The 18,271-nt window shown below is 49.4% G+C and overlaps 1 protein-coding gene and 1 pseudogene across 1 annotated transcript; one reads left to right on the top strand and one right to left on the bottom strand.

Annotated features, from left to right (window-relative positions):
- Positions 1–1,869: 1,869 nt before the first annotated feature.
- LOC147988238 (uncharacterized) overlaps positions 1,870–18,271 on the top strand; it is a 110,753-nt pseudogene continuing 94,351 nt past the window's right edge.
- LOC125543790 (gamma-gliadin-like) lies at positions 16,373–17,478 on the bottom strand. The gene has a single exon (XM_087543606.1). The coding sequence runs from the start codon at positions 17,387–17,389 to the stop codon at positions 16,526–16,528; it is 864 nt and encodes a 287-aa protein (XP_087399732.1). The 5' UTR covers positions 17,390–17,478; the 3' UTR covers positions 16,373–16,525.

The following is an 18,271-nucleotide window of genomic DNA, read 5'->3' as shown; positions in this document are numbered from 1 at the left end:
AGAGATTAAGCTTGAGCAGGGACTAGTAACCGTCTTAGACTCAAGACGAAAAGATCCCCAGGACTATGCAGACATGACTCAAATACTCGGGAAGTAAGTTAAATCGATCATTATCCATCATATCAGCAACTTTGTTCATTTCCTGATATATCAAGTAATTGTTTTCTTTGTCCGGCAGGGTTTGGAGAAAATTCACCAGAAAAGCTCTGGGACTGCCGAAGGAGCTGCAATTTAGACACCCGAAAGTAAGTACTATAGTAGCATGTTCCGCGCATCTACTAGTCATTCAAGCGCTAGTTTCATCAATACCATTTGGCATTCTTTCTTATCAGTTTGATTGACCTCTATTTCTTGTAAAGTTGTTGTGGCAGGAAAAAGGAAATGATTTCTGTGGATACTACGTTTGCGAGTCCATCCGCCACACGACCTGTGAGCGGGGCTACACTGACGAACAATATGAAGTACGTAAATAACAACATTCACAATTTTATTTTATTACCATCATTTGTGTTGAGTTTCATTCATTCATATATATATGTATTGACCCCCTTCTTTAAATTAGATGTTTCGGAAGCAGGATGAACTCCTAGCACCAGCTCGCATGCGAGCAATTCAAGAGGAATTGGCGGCATTCTTTCTTGACCACGTGATCCCTGAAGACGGAGAATTCTATGTGCACCCTGAGTCCGTATGATTATATTTGTAAGAGATAATTATTGTATATATGTAGCCGGTAGTGTCGGATAGATATACGAGAACTTCTTGTTCGACCAATCTCTCAGAGAAGGAGAGGTGGTCGATATCATTTCTCTCTGTATGCATATATGTTCATGACGATCTTCTGTTTCCTTCGTTTGCTTACTAGCTAGCTAGCGTGTCTAGTCCTCTCTATACGTATGTATAGTACGTAGCGTCGACCAAGCACGGACATAAGAGAGGACACTTCTCTCTATTAGTTATAGCTAGCTAACACAATATATGAAACACCTAAATTAACCCCCCAAAACCCTCAAACCCTCCCCCCCTTTCAAAAAAAAACAAAAATCCCAGCCACAGAAATGCTGACGCGTGGATGCCTATTGGTCCCGGTTGGTGCCACCAACCGGGACCAAAGGATCTCCTGCCTGGGCTCCGCGCACAGGCCACGTGCAGGCCCATCTGTCCCGGTTCTGGATTGAACCGGGATTAAAGGGACAGGGCATTAGTACCGACCCTTTAGTCCCGGTTCCAAAACCGGGATAAAAGGCTCTTACGAACCGGGACAACTGACCCTTTTTCTACCAGTGTAACTAGTTATTCCTCAAAACGTGGTGAGACATATTATGATATGATAGCATCTTTTGTCTTCTCTTAAATAAAAGAAGAGAAGCCTTTTCTTATGAGTTCTCTCTCCTCCACCTCATCATTTATCCTACATGGCATTCCTAAGATAACACCATTGTACATGCCCTAAAATTGCTCAACGAGTCAATCTTCTTGTTCGTTTATGAGTAAAATGCATCAGCGGTCATTGTACTTGTGTCAAATGCTCACTTTAGTCACTGTATATAAAAATACGATCAATACGATCACTGAATACGACTCGAGGTGATTATACTGGTCACTGTATAGCTGTGTATTTTGCCTACTTTGACCAGTCAAACTACCTTTATGGCACATAATGCAGTCTAATCAGCCAACGATCTGTCTCGACCTTTATGTGGGTCCAACCTATCAGTAGGTAGAAATAAACAAAGTAAATTAAAATGCACCGGATCGAACCTGAGATCTCAGGGTGGGAACCCGCACGCTTAAGCAATCTTAACCAAAACATTTTAGTGTTCATTTGCATAGTAATGTTTTTTTATACAGAAGCACGCAACACGCAGCATGCAGCAGCACGGGTGCACGCAGCACACACGCATTGCAGCCATCTACACGCCCAAATCTCTCCGGTACCTTGCCATGCAACCCGTAGAGTCCTGCCTCGCCAACGCGTCTGCTGTCTCTCAGGTCCGAGCCCTCACGCCATGTCTTCCACGTGCTCACCGCGGCCATGTATTTCCGGGCCTTCAGCGTCTGGTTCACACGCAGCCTGCGGCAGCTTGGCGCACCTGTACAGCCTCTCACTATTCTCAAGTTACACGTACACACACAAGCAAGCACAAAGCAAGCTTAGTACGCGCGCACAGCAAGCAGCAGCCGCCTGACATGACTTAGTGGGATTGAACGGTGCCGGGGTGCACGTCGTGTTGCCGGTCATCCGGTACTGGGTCTCACGAGCGGATGCCGGCGGATGTACACGAACTGCGAGACGAGGCGACGCAACGCATGCCAACTCTCTATTTGCATGAGATGGCCACATCGGTCGTTCTCATAATGCGTCCACACCACGGTAGCGCGGCTGCCGGAGCACGACCCGGTGGCCTCCGATGTGTCATGTATGCATGCTACAGTATGTGCTAGGCTGCTAGCTGTGTGCCTGCGTGCGTGTTGTGTGTGAGTGTATGCAACTGTGCATGCGTGTTGTGTGCGACTGTGTGCATGCGTATTTGACAGGTGGGACCCATATAAAGGTACAGAGGGTAGGCAATTTGACTGGTCAAAGTAGACAAAATAAGAAGCTATATGGTGAGTCAGTGACCGTATAATCACCTCAAATCATATTCAGTGACCGTATTGATCGTATTTTTATGTACAGTGACCAAAGTGAGTTTTCGACATAAGTACAATGACCGCGGATACATTTTACTCTTCGTTTATTAATACCCTAGAACCGACGGTTGACTCCTGATCTCTAGTGAGCATACATATTTTTCTAGAATAAAAAAATCCACTCAAGTTTTAATATGCTTCAAATGGTTCACATTTTTATCCGTGGGTGGGGGTGAAATATGAACCTACACGTTGCCGGGTCTTGGTGTGTCTTCAGTCGTTTCTCTTGCCTGTCCTCCTTGGGCAGGTCTTGCCACGGAAGGGTTACGGGGGCACGCAGTAGCAGCACTTATCTGCTCGCGTCAGCAAGATGGCCCTTGCTGCTGGATTCCGCGCCAACGGTCAGTCCGCTATGGCTAATGGTGTCGACATCAGCCCCTGCCGCCTCGATCTGCACCAGCGCCTACCAGATCTCACTTCTTAGCTCAACAGTTTCATACTTCGGCTAAATTTATCTTATTATCTACTGTAAGGTCTAACTGGTGATTAATTGTTGGTGGATACTTTTTAACTAAATGTGGGCCTATCTGCTGGAGCACGCCATGAGCAATCATGGCGAATGTTACTATATCTTGGATAAATTGCCATGTCCTTCTATACTTGTAATTAGAAACTTGAGTGAAATGAAGATTGGAACTGAAATCTCACCAGATAAATTGATTCGCTATTAGGTTAGATAATTTTCAGGTCTGATGGAATGTCCATGGTGTTTTTACATTTTATCAATGTTAGAATCCATTTTTAAGTATATTGAAGTGTCCTGTCTCCATAGATCTTTACCGGACAGTTTTTAATTTACCGGATTGCCTATGATGTTAGCCTGAACGACGACTCTTGGCCACAGGAAGCGTTTGAGCTCGTCTCCGGGAGCACATCAAAGATAGTGGAGAAGCTCGATCCGTGAGCATGCTCCCTAATCCATTGTCCTGTTGTTACCATGCTGGCATTTTCCCTTGACAATGTATGCAAGTATGTACCTTTTGTTTGTATGGCCAGCGGTTCAACGACATCCCATAACTTTGTCTTGGAGACCAAAGCGCAGGGCAAGTTTCAGGGTTCTCCCACGATTATAAATTACCGTGTTCCCTCAAAGGCTGCACTCCAGATTTGTTGGGGTTACATGCTTTATTTAGTGATTGCTTTATGTTTTACTGCAGAACCCGAGTGGCATGTTAAGAGAACAGGATTAACTTTTGAAAACATCAACTGGAATTGTGATTGTTTTATGTTAACATAATACGTCATGAGAAACCCTTGTACCGACCGGTGATTGGTAGTCATCATTGGATGAGCTTTACAGGGCTTTCGCTTAAGGACACCGATATGATTGGCATTCCATGGATACATAGCCGGATCCTGAATCTCAGTAACTTATAGCTAGCTACTGGTTGTTGCGCTGAATAATATTGTGATTTGTGTTGCTTTATAATGTTCTGTTCCCTGAGCTTAAATAGCTTCTTTCCTTTTCTGAAGGAGGCCTATTCAACTCCCATCCTTCCATTTGATATTCTCGCTGACAGACCTTCACATCGCTAGTTTGAATCGGTTAGCTATCATATATCACTTCATGATTGTAATGTTTGAATGCAATATCTTTGGTGCTGGCTGCTGACATTTCACTTCTGTGTATCCACCTTTGGCACATGGAACTTTCCAGGCAAAGGTAATTTCATTCGAATCTCTTCTTGGACTAACTTATCTATTACATCCAAAATAGGAAACCATATTTAATCATCGGTTAACGACTAACAGATCAACCATTCATCTGCAGAGAATTGTTGGCAAACAGTGGCCGTTGGCATCTGGTCTTTCCTTTGTTGGTGTGCTTAATTATCTACCTCGTCGCAAGGCAATCGAAATTGGTGCTGCAAAAGCAGGCAAGAAGAGGCGCTGAAACTGTCTAGTTATGCTCAGTGTACTCTAGTGGCTAAACTAACCAGGATCATACCTGCAACGCAATTTTGGCTATTTGTACTTACTATCTCGGATGGGGTCTTAGGGCATGCCGATCCACTAAAAGGATAGAGGAGTACAATTTCGGTTTTACTTCTTTAACCGGCACCTAGCCGAACTCCTAAACTCATAATAGAAGTAAATACTTTACTCCTCCGCCTCCCCGCCTATATTTACTCGGCCACCAAACATCCATTCTCATCCGCGTCAGAGTGCACCGCCTCCCCTCCTCCTTCCCCCGCGCCGTCCGCTCCGGGTGACTCGGGGGCGAAACCCTAGCCGGCCGCCGGTTTCCCCCCGCCTCCCCTCCTCCTCCCCCGTCGCCGCCGGCAGCCGCCCACGCGGCGGATGCGGCGGCGGGGTTTCCCCGCGCACCCGCCTCGACGTTGGAGGCGCCCCCACCCCGCATTAGATGCCGCCGCCCGCCTCCCTAGCTCCTGGTGGCCGCCGACACAGGCCCTCTGTGGCGGCCGTCAGTCGTCGGAGCTGTCGCTAGCCCTCCACCCGATCCAGTATGGGGGTCCCCTTGGAAGGTCCGGCTGCCAGATCAGGCCGGCTCGGCCCTGGGTTGGGGCCAGCTCCTCTCTGGCGGCTGGTGGGCCAGGGATCGCCGGATCCGCCCGTATCTGGCCGACGCGGCCCTGCCTCGTCGCCCGACTTGGGTGCTCGCGGCGTGGTCTCCCTGGTGGCGGCGGTGTGGGTTGTTCTCCGTGTTTTTACGGGATGTGCGCGGTGGGTGGATGCCGGGGCGGCGGCCTCGGGCGGTGTGGACGGCGTGGCCTCTCGACGGGCGACGGCCGTGGGAGCTGGTGGTCCGCGACTTCGGCTGTGCGGGTGGTGAGGTCTTGGTGGACGTCTACTACGGTGGGTCGGGGTGCCCCGTCACCCGGTGTGCCTGCTTCGATGAAGTCCAACGCCTTCTTCGGTTGCGTGTGCTCCCCTGGCCAGGTCTTTGGCCGGGTGGATGGGACGGGGGCGGGATCGGGGGAAACCCTTGGCCATCGGCGGAGGCCACGACAATGGCGGCGCCTTGTGGGCGTCGGTTCCCTTCTTGGAGGCCTTGTCGAGGTCCTATCCCGTTTCTCACCGTGCTCTTCATTTGGGCGAAAGCTCTAGTTCCCCTTGCGGGCAACAACGTCGTACCATCATCGCGTTCCTTCTTGAAGGCGTCGCCTGGGGTTCCCGGAAGCATGGTGGGCGCTTTGTGGTGCATGTGAGGTGTTTGGCGGCGGCAATGTGTGCGGCGTTTTATCTATTCTACCGCTGATCTTCATCTTGTGGTAGCGCTCCATTTGCTTGGCGATGTTCTAGCATAGGTGGTGGTCGTCATTTGGCGTCGTGGTGGCGTTGATGGCGGAGGAGCCTGCCAAGGTTGGCACCTCAAGAGATGGACCAGTGGAAGATGGTGGAGACGACACCTATGAGTGCGTCAGAGCGGTTTATGCCCCAGACCCGGTATGTGGCTAGGCTGGGGATTCCAGCTTTTGATGTTAGGATTAGGTGAGTGGTCTGGGTAGTGACCCAGCTAGCACCCCTTCATCATATGGATAGGAGTAGCGGCATACGTTGCCTAGATGGTGGATTCAGGCTTATTGTTGTAACACTTTGTAAGGTCCTCGAGAATAATCAATAAAGTGGCCATATGCATCTCCCAGATTCAGAGGCCGGGGGTCATCCTCCTTTTCTAAAAAACCAAACACTGGAGGAAAAAAGTCTTTGCCCTCCTTGGCCGCTCCCACCATCCCCACGCATCATCTACTTCGGCTCCTTCCTGTTGTTGCCGGCCCCTACCTGGCATTTTCGAAGCTCCATACGACACGCCGCCTGTCGCGTCGAATCGGATTTGGGCATCTCTTGTCGTCGACGCGCCCAATTCGGCAGATCTAGATGCCTCGTCGTTGGCGCTGGATTCGAGGCATCTGGCCGCCTAGATTCGATGGCTACTGAATCACGCAGCCCCGACAACGACTCTGCTCCGCATCTCAGTATGGCCTTCTCCTTTAGGCGCTCAAATTTCACTTGTCGATGGACCGGCACCGTAGCCACCCCTGGTGGCCGTTGTCTGGGCTCGGCACTAGCTCAACAGCTTGTCGGCTGCACACTACTGTTCATCAAGTGTGACTACTTCCCATGGAGTGTTGCGTTGAGTTGTGAGCACGCCGAAGCATCCTAGATGGGTGTTCTTCATGTGCGAAAAGGATGCCATTAGTGCTTGTTCGTATTGTTGTTCCTCGGTTTTGTCACAATTTTTAGCTTATTGTTTGCTCAAAATTATGTGTAGGAAGAAAGCAAGTTTTGGTATTACTAAGAAGAGTACGTCGATCTATTGATAGCGAGGAATTTCCTAGATGTTCATGCACTCCTTGCTAAAGTACAGACAAGAGATGAGAAAAAGTGTGCAAGCACCACAAGCCAATTGAGAAATTAACAATGTTCAAAGCGAAGACATGGAGAAAATATTGAGCCATCTTCCGGAGAAGTTATGGAAGTTGGATTTCCATCAAAGTGTTTAATTGTGGTTTTACTTTTTTTTTCGGTTTTGTTTTTTCAGTGAAGAATTTGTGAATTGTGTACTCCGATATATTAGAGAATCTACAGCCAGAGCCCCTATTTTCTCCCTAAACGTTTGAAAGGTCCGCTCGGTCAGTGTCCGATAAAAAAATGTGACCCAACCGGACACCTCACTTTGTGCGGGACCGTCAGGCGAGCCGGCGCAGCCGTCGCGTGCAGGAGCACAGGAGGGTGCTGCGGGCAGCCGCATGAGACATAGGCGAGCTCGCGTGCGAGTGTGCTGGAAGCCTCTGTAGCTCCTGGCCGCCGTGCCGCGACAGCGTGCGTGCACGCGCAGCAGCCGTCGCCGGCGCCGGGAGCCGGGGATCGTTGCTGCTTCCCTCGGGGCGTGGTGGTCATGGAATGCCAGAGCTCATGCGCGCCAAGGCTGTTGCGCTCAAGCCGGGCCGCGCGCGTGCGGGAGCACGGCATGTCGGTCGTGCTAGCACAGGCTGCTGCGCTCGCGTGCTCACCTAGCTGTGCGTGCGGCCGCGCTCGAGATGGCCGCCGTGCTAGCGTGCTAGCAAGTTAACTTCTAGCCGCCGCATCCGCTGGTCATAGCCACTTGCTGGCGCAGCCTGTTGGGTAAACTTCAATGTTCAGGTTTAGGGTTTTAGGTGTCGATAGTTTCAGTTTCGTCAGATAAGCCCAAGCTGCGACTTGGTTTTGGTTAGAGTTTTTAGCGGCGCCCTGACCCGATCGTGGGATGGCACGAGTGCATGGTCAAGGCGCCATGGCGGCGAAGCGCGAGGGCCACTCGAATGGCGGCGTCCACTACTCGCACTAGCTCTGCGCTTTCTTGTAATTCAATTGCAAACTCTGAATAAAGAGCAGAAACAGAAAAGCTGCAAGCAGTTCGCAGCGCAAAGACTCTCTCCCTCTCTCGCACCCACTCTCGTGTTAATCTCCGGTGATCGCTGGAGCCAGAGCCGTCGAGGTCTGCCTGACAATTGGTATCAGAGCCCCGTTGCTCGATCACCTGTGGAGATGGCAGGACCTGACAGCCCGAGCAAGACCGTGGTGGACTCGGGCAATAGTGGCGGCCGCGCCGCCGTGGTTGTACACCAGCGCGTCGTCTGCGACACCGGCGGGGCCTGGTCCATGCTGACGCGCACTAACTACGCGGACTGGGCCCTCCTGATGCAAGTGATGCTGGAGGCGCGCCAGCTCTGGGTCGCCGTCAATGATGGGACTCCGGAGCGAGAAACAAATCACACGGCAATGGAGTGCCTGCTACGATGGGTGCCGCCAGAGATGGTGTCCACGCTCACCGTCAAGCCCACGGTGAAGGACGCCTGGGGCACGATCAAGACAATGCGGCTGGGTGTGGCGCGCGTTCATGAGACCAAGGCGACGTCTCTGCGCTGCCAGGACGAGGCGATCAAGTTCAACGATGGCGAGAGCATCGACGACTTCGGTAGGCGCCTATCTTCTCTGGTAACTCAGCTTGAGCTGCTTGGTGACAAGATTGGCGAGCCCGCCGTCGTCCGCAAGTTCCTCTCGGTCGTTCCCAAGGCCTACTCGCAGATGGCGTGTGCGATCCAGACGCTGGTCGACCTCAACACTCTGGTGCTTGAGGAGCTCATCGGGCGGCTGAAGGTCGCCGAGGAGAGGTACGATCTGTACGGCACTCCCTCCGAGGGTGATGGCGGTGGTGGCAAACTGCTCTTCACGAAGGAGGAGTGGTTCGCGTGCCTGAAGCTGCGAGAAGGGGACGGATCATCCGGCAGCAACGACCGTGGCCGTGGGCGCGGCAGAGGGCGTGGCCGCGGACGCGGCGGTCGTGGCTAGAACGGCGGCCGCAGCACCAACAGCGGGGACAAGTCCAAAGACATCTGCCGCTACTGCAAGCAGGTGGGGCACTGGGCGCGTGAGTGCAAGGCCCGGCTCAAGGAGCAGGCAAATCTCGTCCAGGCTGGTGGCGAGGACGAGGAGCAGAGCCTGCTGATGGCCCAAAGCTGCAGGCTCTCCGACCACAACTCCATCGGCACGGAAGCCACGCCGGTCCACCTCGTGACCGGCGATCGCGCCGTCTTCGCCGAGCTCGACACGGCCATCACCGGCATCGTCAAGTTTGGCGACGGCTCTGCCGTCAACATCTCGGTCGGGGAACCATCCTGCTGGCGTGCAAGACCGGCGAGCACCGCCCGATCACTGGGTGTATTACATCCCGCGGCTGCGCTCCCAGATAATCAGCCTAGACCAGCTTGACGAGAGCGGCTGCCAGGTGCTGATCCAGGACGGCGTCCTACGCGTGCGCGACCGGGAGGGTTGCCTCCTCGCCAACGTACAGAGAGCACCAAATCATTTGTACTCTGTTGCGTTACGGATCACGCAGCTCGTGTGTCTTGCAGTGCATAGCGGCGGCGACACGGCGTGGACCTGGCACGCGCGCTACGAGCATCTCAACTTCGATGCCCTGTGCAAGCTAGCACGCCAGGACATGGTGCACGGCATGCCCGTGGTCGAGCATGTGGACCAACTCTGCGACGCGTGTCTGGCGGGCAAGCAGCAGCGCTCCGCGTTCGCACACCAGGCCAAGCACCGCGCATAGGAGCGGCTGGAGCTCGTGCACAACGACCTCTGCGGGCCGATCTCGCCGACAACACCGAGCGAGAAGAAATACTTCCTCCTGCTGGTGGACGATGCCACAAGGTTCATGTGGCTCGTACTGCTCGCAACAAAGGACGAGGCCGCAGCGGCGATCAAGCGCACGCAAGCTCACGCGGAGTCTGAATCAGGGCGCAAGCTGCGGACGCTGCAAACGGACCGCGGCGGAGAGTTCACGTCCGGCTCTTTCACGACGTACTGCACCGAGCTGGGCGTCAGCCGCCACCTCACCGCCCCATACTCACCACAGCAGAACGGTGTGGTGGAGCGCCGAAACGACACGATGGTGGGCATGGCCCAGAGTCTGCTGAAGGCCAAGCACGTCCCCGGCAAGTTATGGGGCGAAGCGGTCACGACGGCGGGGTTCGTGCTGAACCGCGCGCCCACCAAAAGCCTGGACAGCGTGATGCCATTTGAGGCATGGCATGGACGCAAGCCGAACATGCATTACCTGTGCACTTTTGGGTGTGTAGTGCATGTGAAGGACACGCGCCCTGGACTGAAGAAACTCGACGATCGCAGTCGGCTGATGATCTTCGTCAGCTACAAGCACGACACAAAGGGCTACATAGCCTATGACCCAACAACTGGGCGCGTGCACATCACGCGCGACGCCGTGTTCGACGAGGGGGTGCGCTGGGACTGGGCAAAGGAGGAAAGCGCCGTGAACACGTTCAGCGGCGCCGACACGTTCGTGGTCGAACACCTGGTGAGAAAGCCTCCAGGGGCGACAGATGAGGGGGGGGGGGGTGCAGCCACCTCGCCTTCGACCACACCACCAGCGTCTCCAGCGCCGTCAACTGCAGCATCGTCAACTCCAGCACCGTCCACTCTAGCATCTGTCAGCCCGGGAGGGGTGGAGCTGGTGTCGCCACCGACGTCGTTCAGCGACAACATGCTCGACGCGGTAGACGAGAGCGTGAGCACCGTTTCCGCACCTTGCAGAACGTGCTGGATTTCGGCCCGGCAGACGACCCAGACGAAGAGCTCCACCTGCTGGCTGCTGAGGAGCCGAGCTCGTTTACTGAGGCAGACCAAGAAGCAAGTAGGCGGGGCGCCATGATCGAAGAGTTGAGCTCGATCGAGGACAATCAAACATGGCAGCTCACATCTCTCCCTCCAGGGCACCGCGTCATTGGCTTGAAGTGGGTCTACAAGATCAAGAAGGACGCGCGCGGGGAGGTACTCAAGCACAAAGCTCGGCTCGTGGCGAAGGGCTATGTACAGCAGTACGGCATCGACTGCGAGGAGGTGTTCGCTCCAGTAGTGCGTCACGAGTCAGTGTGGGTGTTGCTGGCACTCGCGGCGAACGCGGGCTAGGCCCTTCATCACATGGACGTCAAATCGGCGTTCCTGAACGGCGAACTCCAGGAGAAAGTCTATGTGCAGCAGCCGCCGGGATTTGCGTCGCCGGCAAGGAGCATCTCGTCCTGCGCCTGAACAAGGCCTTGTACGGTCTGAAGCAGGATCCCAGAGCGTGGAACACCAAGCTGGACACTTGTTTAAGCAAGCTGGGGTTCACGCGCTGTCCGTCAGAGCACACGGTGTACGCGCGGGGCACGGCGACCACACGCCTCATCGTGGGCGTGTACGTGGACGACCTGGTGATCACCGGATCCGACACAGAAGAGATCATCAAGTTCAAAGGAGAGATGCAGAAGCTGTTGAAGATGTCTGATCTGGGTCTGCTAAGTTTCTATCTCCGAATTGAAGTGAAGCAGACAGAGGATGGCATCGTCATTACTCAGAGCGCGTACGCACGGAAGCTCCTAGAGAAGAGTGGCATGGCTGGCTGCAAGCCCTGTCACATCCCCATGGAGCCCCGCTTCAAGCTATCAAAGGAGAGCACGACGCCGCCAGTGGATGCGACGGAGTACCGCAGCGTCGTCGGCAGCCTGCGCTATCTGGTGCACACGCACCCTGACCTGACCTTCTCGGTTGGGTACGTTTCGCGCTTCATGGAGGCGCCAACTGAAGAACACCGCACCGCCGTCAAGCACATCTTTAGGTACATCACCGGCACTCTGCACCTGGGCTGCAAGTACGACAAAGGAGATGGTGAGCCTGAACTCACTAGGTACAACGACAGTGACCTTGGCGGCGATGTGGACACACGCAAGAGCACCTCCGGCACCCTGTTCTTGCTCGGAGGAGGAGTGATAACCTGGCAGTCGCAGAAGCAGAAGATTGTGGCACTCTCCAGCTACGACTCAGAGTACGTCGCAGCAACCACAGCAGCCTGTCAGGGAATCTGGCTCACGCACCTGCTCGGCGAGTTCAGAGAAGAGGAAGAGAAGACAGTGAGGCTCAAGGTCGACAACAAATCCGCAATCTCCCTTGCAAAGAATCCTCTGATGCACGATAGATCGAAGCACATCGAGCTCAGGTATCATTTCATTAGAGATTGCGTGGAGACAAAGAAGATTGAACTCGAGTATGTGGCAACAGAGTTTCAGCTTGCAGACATGCTCACCAAGCCCCTTGGTCGCGTTCGACTGCAGCAGCTACGCTCAAGCATCGGCATGATCGAGGCAATGCCCTGAACGTTCAGTTTAGGGGGTGATTGTTGGGTAAACTTCAATGTTCAGGTTTAGGGTTTTAGGTGTCGATAGTTTCAGTTTCGTCAATAGTTTCAGTTTCGTCAGATAAGCCCGAGCTACGACTCGGTTTTGGTTAGAGTCTTTAGCGGCGCCCTGACCCGATCGTGGGATGGCACGAGTGCATGGTCAAGGCTCCATGGTGGGCAAAGTGCGGGGGGCGCTGGGATGGCGACGTCCACTACTCGCACTAGCTCCGCGTTTTCTTGTAATTCAGTTGCAAACTCTGAATAAAGAGCAGAAACAGAAAAGCTGCAAGCAGTTCGCAGCGCAAAGACTCTCTCCCTCTCTCGCACCCACTCTCGTGTTAATCTCCGGTGATCGCCGAAGCTAGAGCCGTCGAGGTCTGCCTGACACAGCCGCGGGCTTGCCAGCCGCTGGCCTCGTACGTGCCCCGCCTACTCGCACACAATGTTCTCGACAAAATGACTGAAAATAAGAGGAAAATTAGAGGGGTGTGGTTATTTGGCAGCAAATATGAGGAGTCAAAACGGACACGCCCGCTCACCGCGGACGTTAGAGGGGTCAAATTAGTAATCTCCGACTGAAGTTGCTCTTAAGATATCATTCTATGAAATAAAAAAATAATGGAGTTTATTTCGGTGGCTGAAAATGAAATAAATTTCACAAGAAAATATTACTCCGCTAAATTTAGGAGAGTTGTTAGGTGCGGCCAAAACTTAGTGGATCCTAGTTTACTCCACTAATGTTTTACTCGGCCGATTACACCTCTATTTTTTTAGGGGATCGGTTAGAGATGCACTTTACGTGAACAAATTTGGACTGGAGAATATACTTGGTACGCCCTCCGTTCCATAATATAGGTCGTTTTGGCAGTTCAATTTAAGCCGCCAAATGTCTTATATTTATAAACATAGATAGTAGAACATACACCATTTGTGTTGTAGTTTCAACTAGCATTAGTTGTTGGAACATAGATCATTTGGGTCTAATCGGGTTAAGACTTCTTTCAGTTTTCACTAACATTAATTTTTGGATGGGCTCAGGGATCTGTGGCTGATTTGTTTGAATTTGTATTTGTTCTGTGCTACAGATTTGTCAAAAAAAATCATAGTTTTATCATTATTACAGTTCGTATAAGGTAGAATATATTCTTTTGCTTAGTTTTAGTAGTTTGCTCTGGGTTATTTGGTCAACATTCTAGTCAAATATATATCCTACTATTTGTTTCCCATACTTGTCTTTCAAACTTTCCAGTAGTTATGTTGATTTTCAGCTTTAACTATGCAAGACACGAGCACAATAGTAAATTTGTTTAGCTCAAAACTATTATATCCTATTGAGTTATATAAATGTGTGAACATGTAACAGTTGGGGGCCTAAGATGTAAAAGACCATGTCTATGTAGAATACATAGAGAGGAGGCTGGATAAGGCGCTCCAGTTTTCCCCCATTTCAGTTGTTCCTTCTGCAATCTTCGAATCTAGATTTGTTCAATATTTCCTTGATTCAGAACATATCCTTCTAAGGAACTTCTACACGGAATGATTTCAGATATGTTTGGAGTCCATAACTGTAAATGTAATATTTGCTTTGTGTTCGTAGATTGAGAAGTCAATATCACAATGCAGGCTTAAAGAGATAACAACTGAGTTATTCTACAAGTAAAAGAAATTTCTACAATCAATATATTATATATAAAAACGAATTAACGGGTTACCAAAAAACAGAGAATATGCTAGAAAATCCCACAATAATTAGAAACATCTAACCGTTGATTTGGTGGACCACTATCATTAAATAGATAATAAAAGGACCAGATATAGAACTAGCCGTTCCGGAGGGTCATATATCACACCTAAATCTATCTTTTTATACACTAAAAGTAAATTATGGGTTAACTAAAAAAAGAGAATTATGTTACAAAATTACACAAAAAATATAAACATTCTTTTTTTTGCGGGTGGAAGAAAAAAAACTGAAAATATAAACATTCGATCATTCAATTTTATAGGTCATCACTGTAATTAGATCTGGACCATCAATTTTCATTTATTCCCACGGGCGCTCCCGCACCATACCAACGAAAAGAACACGGTAAAAAGACTTACAAAGAAGAAACCCTACCCATCCTCTCATATTGCTGCCGTGGTCCCATGACTGTTCGTGATAGCGAGGCTCTATGTCTCGGAAAATACTCACCAATGCTTTTGGCCATGGCCGGAGGCATCCGACGAGTTGTATGCGCAAGTATACGTACCTTGCTTACTTGATTCTTGCAGCCGGAAGGAAACAGACGCACCACAGCTTAACATCAGCGTGCCAACAGATTACATAAATTAATTGATGACATAATCCTCATGCACACTGGAGGTTTCAGATTTATGGGCTAATCCTTCCTGCACATGGAAGTTTCAGCTTCAAGCACGTAGTAATTTTCAGGTAAACAAATATTTGATGCATGCACATCAGCCTCATCGGACAAGATGACTTGCAGCATGCACACGGCCAGCTGATCAATCTAGACATCTGTCGAGTTGTACGCGCAAGTATACGTTCCTTCCTTGCTTGATTCCTGCGGCTAGACGGAAACAGCCGCACCACAACTTAACATCAGCAGGTCAGCAGATTACATAAATTAATTGATGGGCTAATCCTCATGCACACTGGAAGTTTCTGATTTATGGGCTAATCCTTTCTGCACATAGGAAGTTTCAGCGTCATGCATATAGTAATTTTCAGGTAAACAAATATTTGATGCATGCACATCCGCCTCGTCGGACAAGATGACTTGCAGCATGCACACGACCAGCTGATCGAGCTAGTTCCGTTCGTACCTACCCCTATAATAGCTAGCAGATGACTTTCTTTCGATTGGAGTCTCTATTTCTTTTATACAGTCATAAAACGCTTGGTCTCTATATGTCTATGCCACAGTCAGGAAACCACGTAGGACAAGACCATGGTTGTGCCTCCCGGTGCAGGGCTGCCAACTATGAACTCAGTGCACCTGCAACTCAGGTAGATACTTGATTCATCAAATTCCCCAAGTCTTCAGTGACAATTAATATAACTCCTCCACATGGTTGACTAAATATTCACAAGCACATTTTATGGATGTTCCTCTTTCGAAAACAGTTCAAATGAATTGAACAAGATTATTAGTCTGCACAAAAAAATGAAATTTATTTTTAATTAGAGAAATATAATATGAGAATGTTTGTTCTCAGCAACTAAATGATATTGTCAAAATTTATAATCGGTATTCGTATGACTAATGACATTATAGATTTTTTACAACCGATTTTTTCCGTCAAAATATTATAACTCATGTGAGATTTCTGGGTTTCAAATGAGATTTTTCATGCGCAAAATAATATAAATTTCTAGCCCGCGCATCGAGCGGGCCACTGTGCTAGTTAGAACAAATGATACTTAAGCTTTGTTTGTCATCTGTAAATTGTTTCCATCTCGGAAACCATATCAAGAGTCTAATTGCATGTTTGGCGCTTGCTATTGTGACTCAATATTTGCTCTTGCTCATAACATGGTTTATCTTTTACCATGTGGCAACTTTAGTTTGATTTTCACCTCTTTGGAGTCCCCTAAAGAATTGCTTTTGAAAAATGCTTTGATGCCACCGAACTCAAAATTGCACCAATGCAAAATTAGCCATATTAACATTTAGAGTGATGGAGTGTTTCTATTCAAGCGCTTGTTTTGGTGCTAAAATGGCACATTTACTTCTAGACATTGAAATACGTTGAATTATTATTGTGTGCGATATCCAGGAACTCGGAAACTGATAGTTACTCAGTCAGCCTGGGAGCAGTAACTAATATGTCAATCGACCTGTTAACTGGATTAATAGGTCGACCATTAATCGATAGATTAAATAGTAACCTGCCAGCACAAGCAGCTAGCTATTGATGTGTAAGGCTAGGGTTGCGGTTAGGGACGAACATCGAAATAATTAAAAAAGTGAATGAAATAGTGACAAGCAATGCTAGCAAACAAGAACTTTGTTTGTCTTTTATTCCCAAGCTTGAACTAGCACCGGTCGGGGTCACACATGACGGTGCATGCCATTTTATTTGTCATCGTTACAACCATTGGTGCATCAGCTAAGCAACGATGATCCATCTACCTATTAGCAATTTTCATTGGCCACCAATGCCGGCAACTATGCTGGCAAATGGTGCGTTGATGGTGGAGCAGTCAGGTCGGACATACACGTTGCACATGTTTGGAAGGGTTCTCAATACCAATGACCTGATCACCTCATATTGAGCTGGTTGTTGAGGTTGGATGATGCCCTGTCCCTGGACAAGCTGAAACAGTGGTCGCAGGATCTGTATGCCTTGTTGTTCTTGCTGCATGATGATGGCATGCACCACGCTATGGATGGCTGTGCACTGGAGCTGACGAGGAATCTGTGCTAGTTGTTGGCAACATTGTTGCTGCATCACCTGGCAATCACTTCGTGGCAAGATCATTGACACGAGGGACGACACTAATGACACGGGGTTGCATTGCTGCAAGAGGTAATTCTTGCAGGGGTTCATCTGTTGTTGTAGATATGGCTGAATCAACGGTTGTTGCTGCTGGGGGAATGATTGTTGCGGTTGTTGGGGCTGCGGGAATTGTTGTTGGGGCTGGGGAAAAGGTTGTTGTGGTTGCTGTGACTGGGGAAATGGTTGTTGGGGTTGTTGAGGCTGGGGGAATGGTTGTTGGGGAAATGGTAGTTGGGGTTGTTGGGGCTGGGGAAATGGTTGTTGTGGTTGCTGGGGCTGGGGAAATTGTTGTTGTGGTTGTTGTGGTTGGGGAAATACTTGTTGTGGTTGAAGGGGGAATGTTTGTTGGGGTTGGGGAAACGCTTGTTGTGGTTGCTGGGAGAATGGTTGGGGCTGGGGGAATGGTTGTTGTTGTGGCCATTGTACTTGGCCGCTAGGGTCGACCTGTATATTGGCGGTGGCGATGGTTAGAGCCGCTGCAAAGATTGTGAGGATGAGTAAGGTCTTCATGGTGAATTTGTGTCAACTATTACTTACTTGGATTTGATGATTGTGCTCTAGTTGTGTGAAGGATGGATGATGGTATGGAGCCTACATATTGCAGGCTCTTTTATAGCTACCATGGTTAGGTTTCTTTTCATTATTGCTTTCCTTTTTAAAAGTGATTCAATGCTTATCGAACTGATTATCTGGTTTGTTGTGTTTGGTGGCACTACATACAAACACAATTTTGGAGTGATCATCAAAGTTGCCTTTTTATTGTACATATCATCTAAGAGTGAGGAAAACATGATAATTAGCAATGACTCATCCTACTCACTTTACTTGTCAAACAATTATCTGGATTGCATTCCTTTTGGATCTAAGTTTGTCATGTTGTACAAGTTATTAGAAATAAACCAAATCTTCATAGCGCGACATGTTGTTCAGATAGATCAAGCTAGTACTCTTATGTTCGTTCTGGACTCTTGTTCTTTTTTAAACTAACTTGTAGTGTTGTATAGTAGGATGGTAAGATCAACAAGCTGATAGTAATGTTGTACACGTTCTCAATACATGACTCATCAAATTCTCCTTTTATGTCAAGTGTAGTAATGGTGTACACGTTATCAACACATGACTCATCATATTCCCTTTCAATGTCAAGGGTTGTAATTTCGTGCAAGTTATTAATAAATATTAGATTAGTACTGGCTTTACACTTCTTAATTGATTCAAGTACATTTGAAGGTTTGTTCTGGCTTCAACTGATTAATTTATTGAACTAAGTTTTTATCTACTATTTTGTAACATTTGATGCATTTAGTAAAAAAAGCAAGCAAGAAGAGGTGGTAAAATTGCTCATCAAGTCAATCTTCTTGTTTGTTTAATTACGTAGTATCGACAGTTGAC

This window comes from Triticum urartu, chromosome 1A (genome assembly GCF_056163025.1).
Source record: "Triticum urartu cultivar PI428250 chromosome 1A, HENAU_Tu73, whole genome shotgun sequence".
Classification (NCBI taxonomy): Eukaryota; Viridiplantae; Streptophyta; class Magnoliopsida; order Poales; family Poaceae; genus Triticum; species Triticum urartu.
The sequence above is the reverse complement of the archived record's forward strand: the minus strand, read 5'-3'. Positions and strand labels throughout refer to the sequence as shown.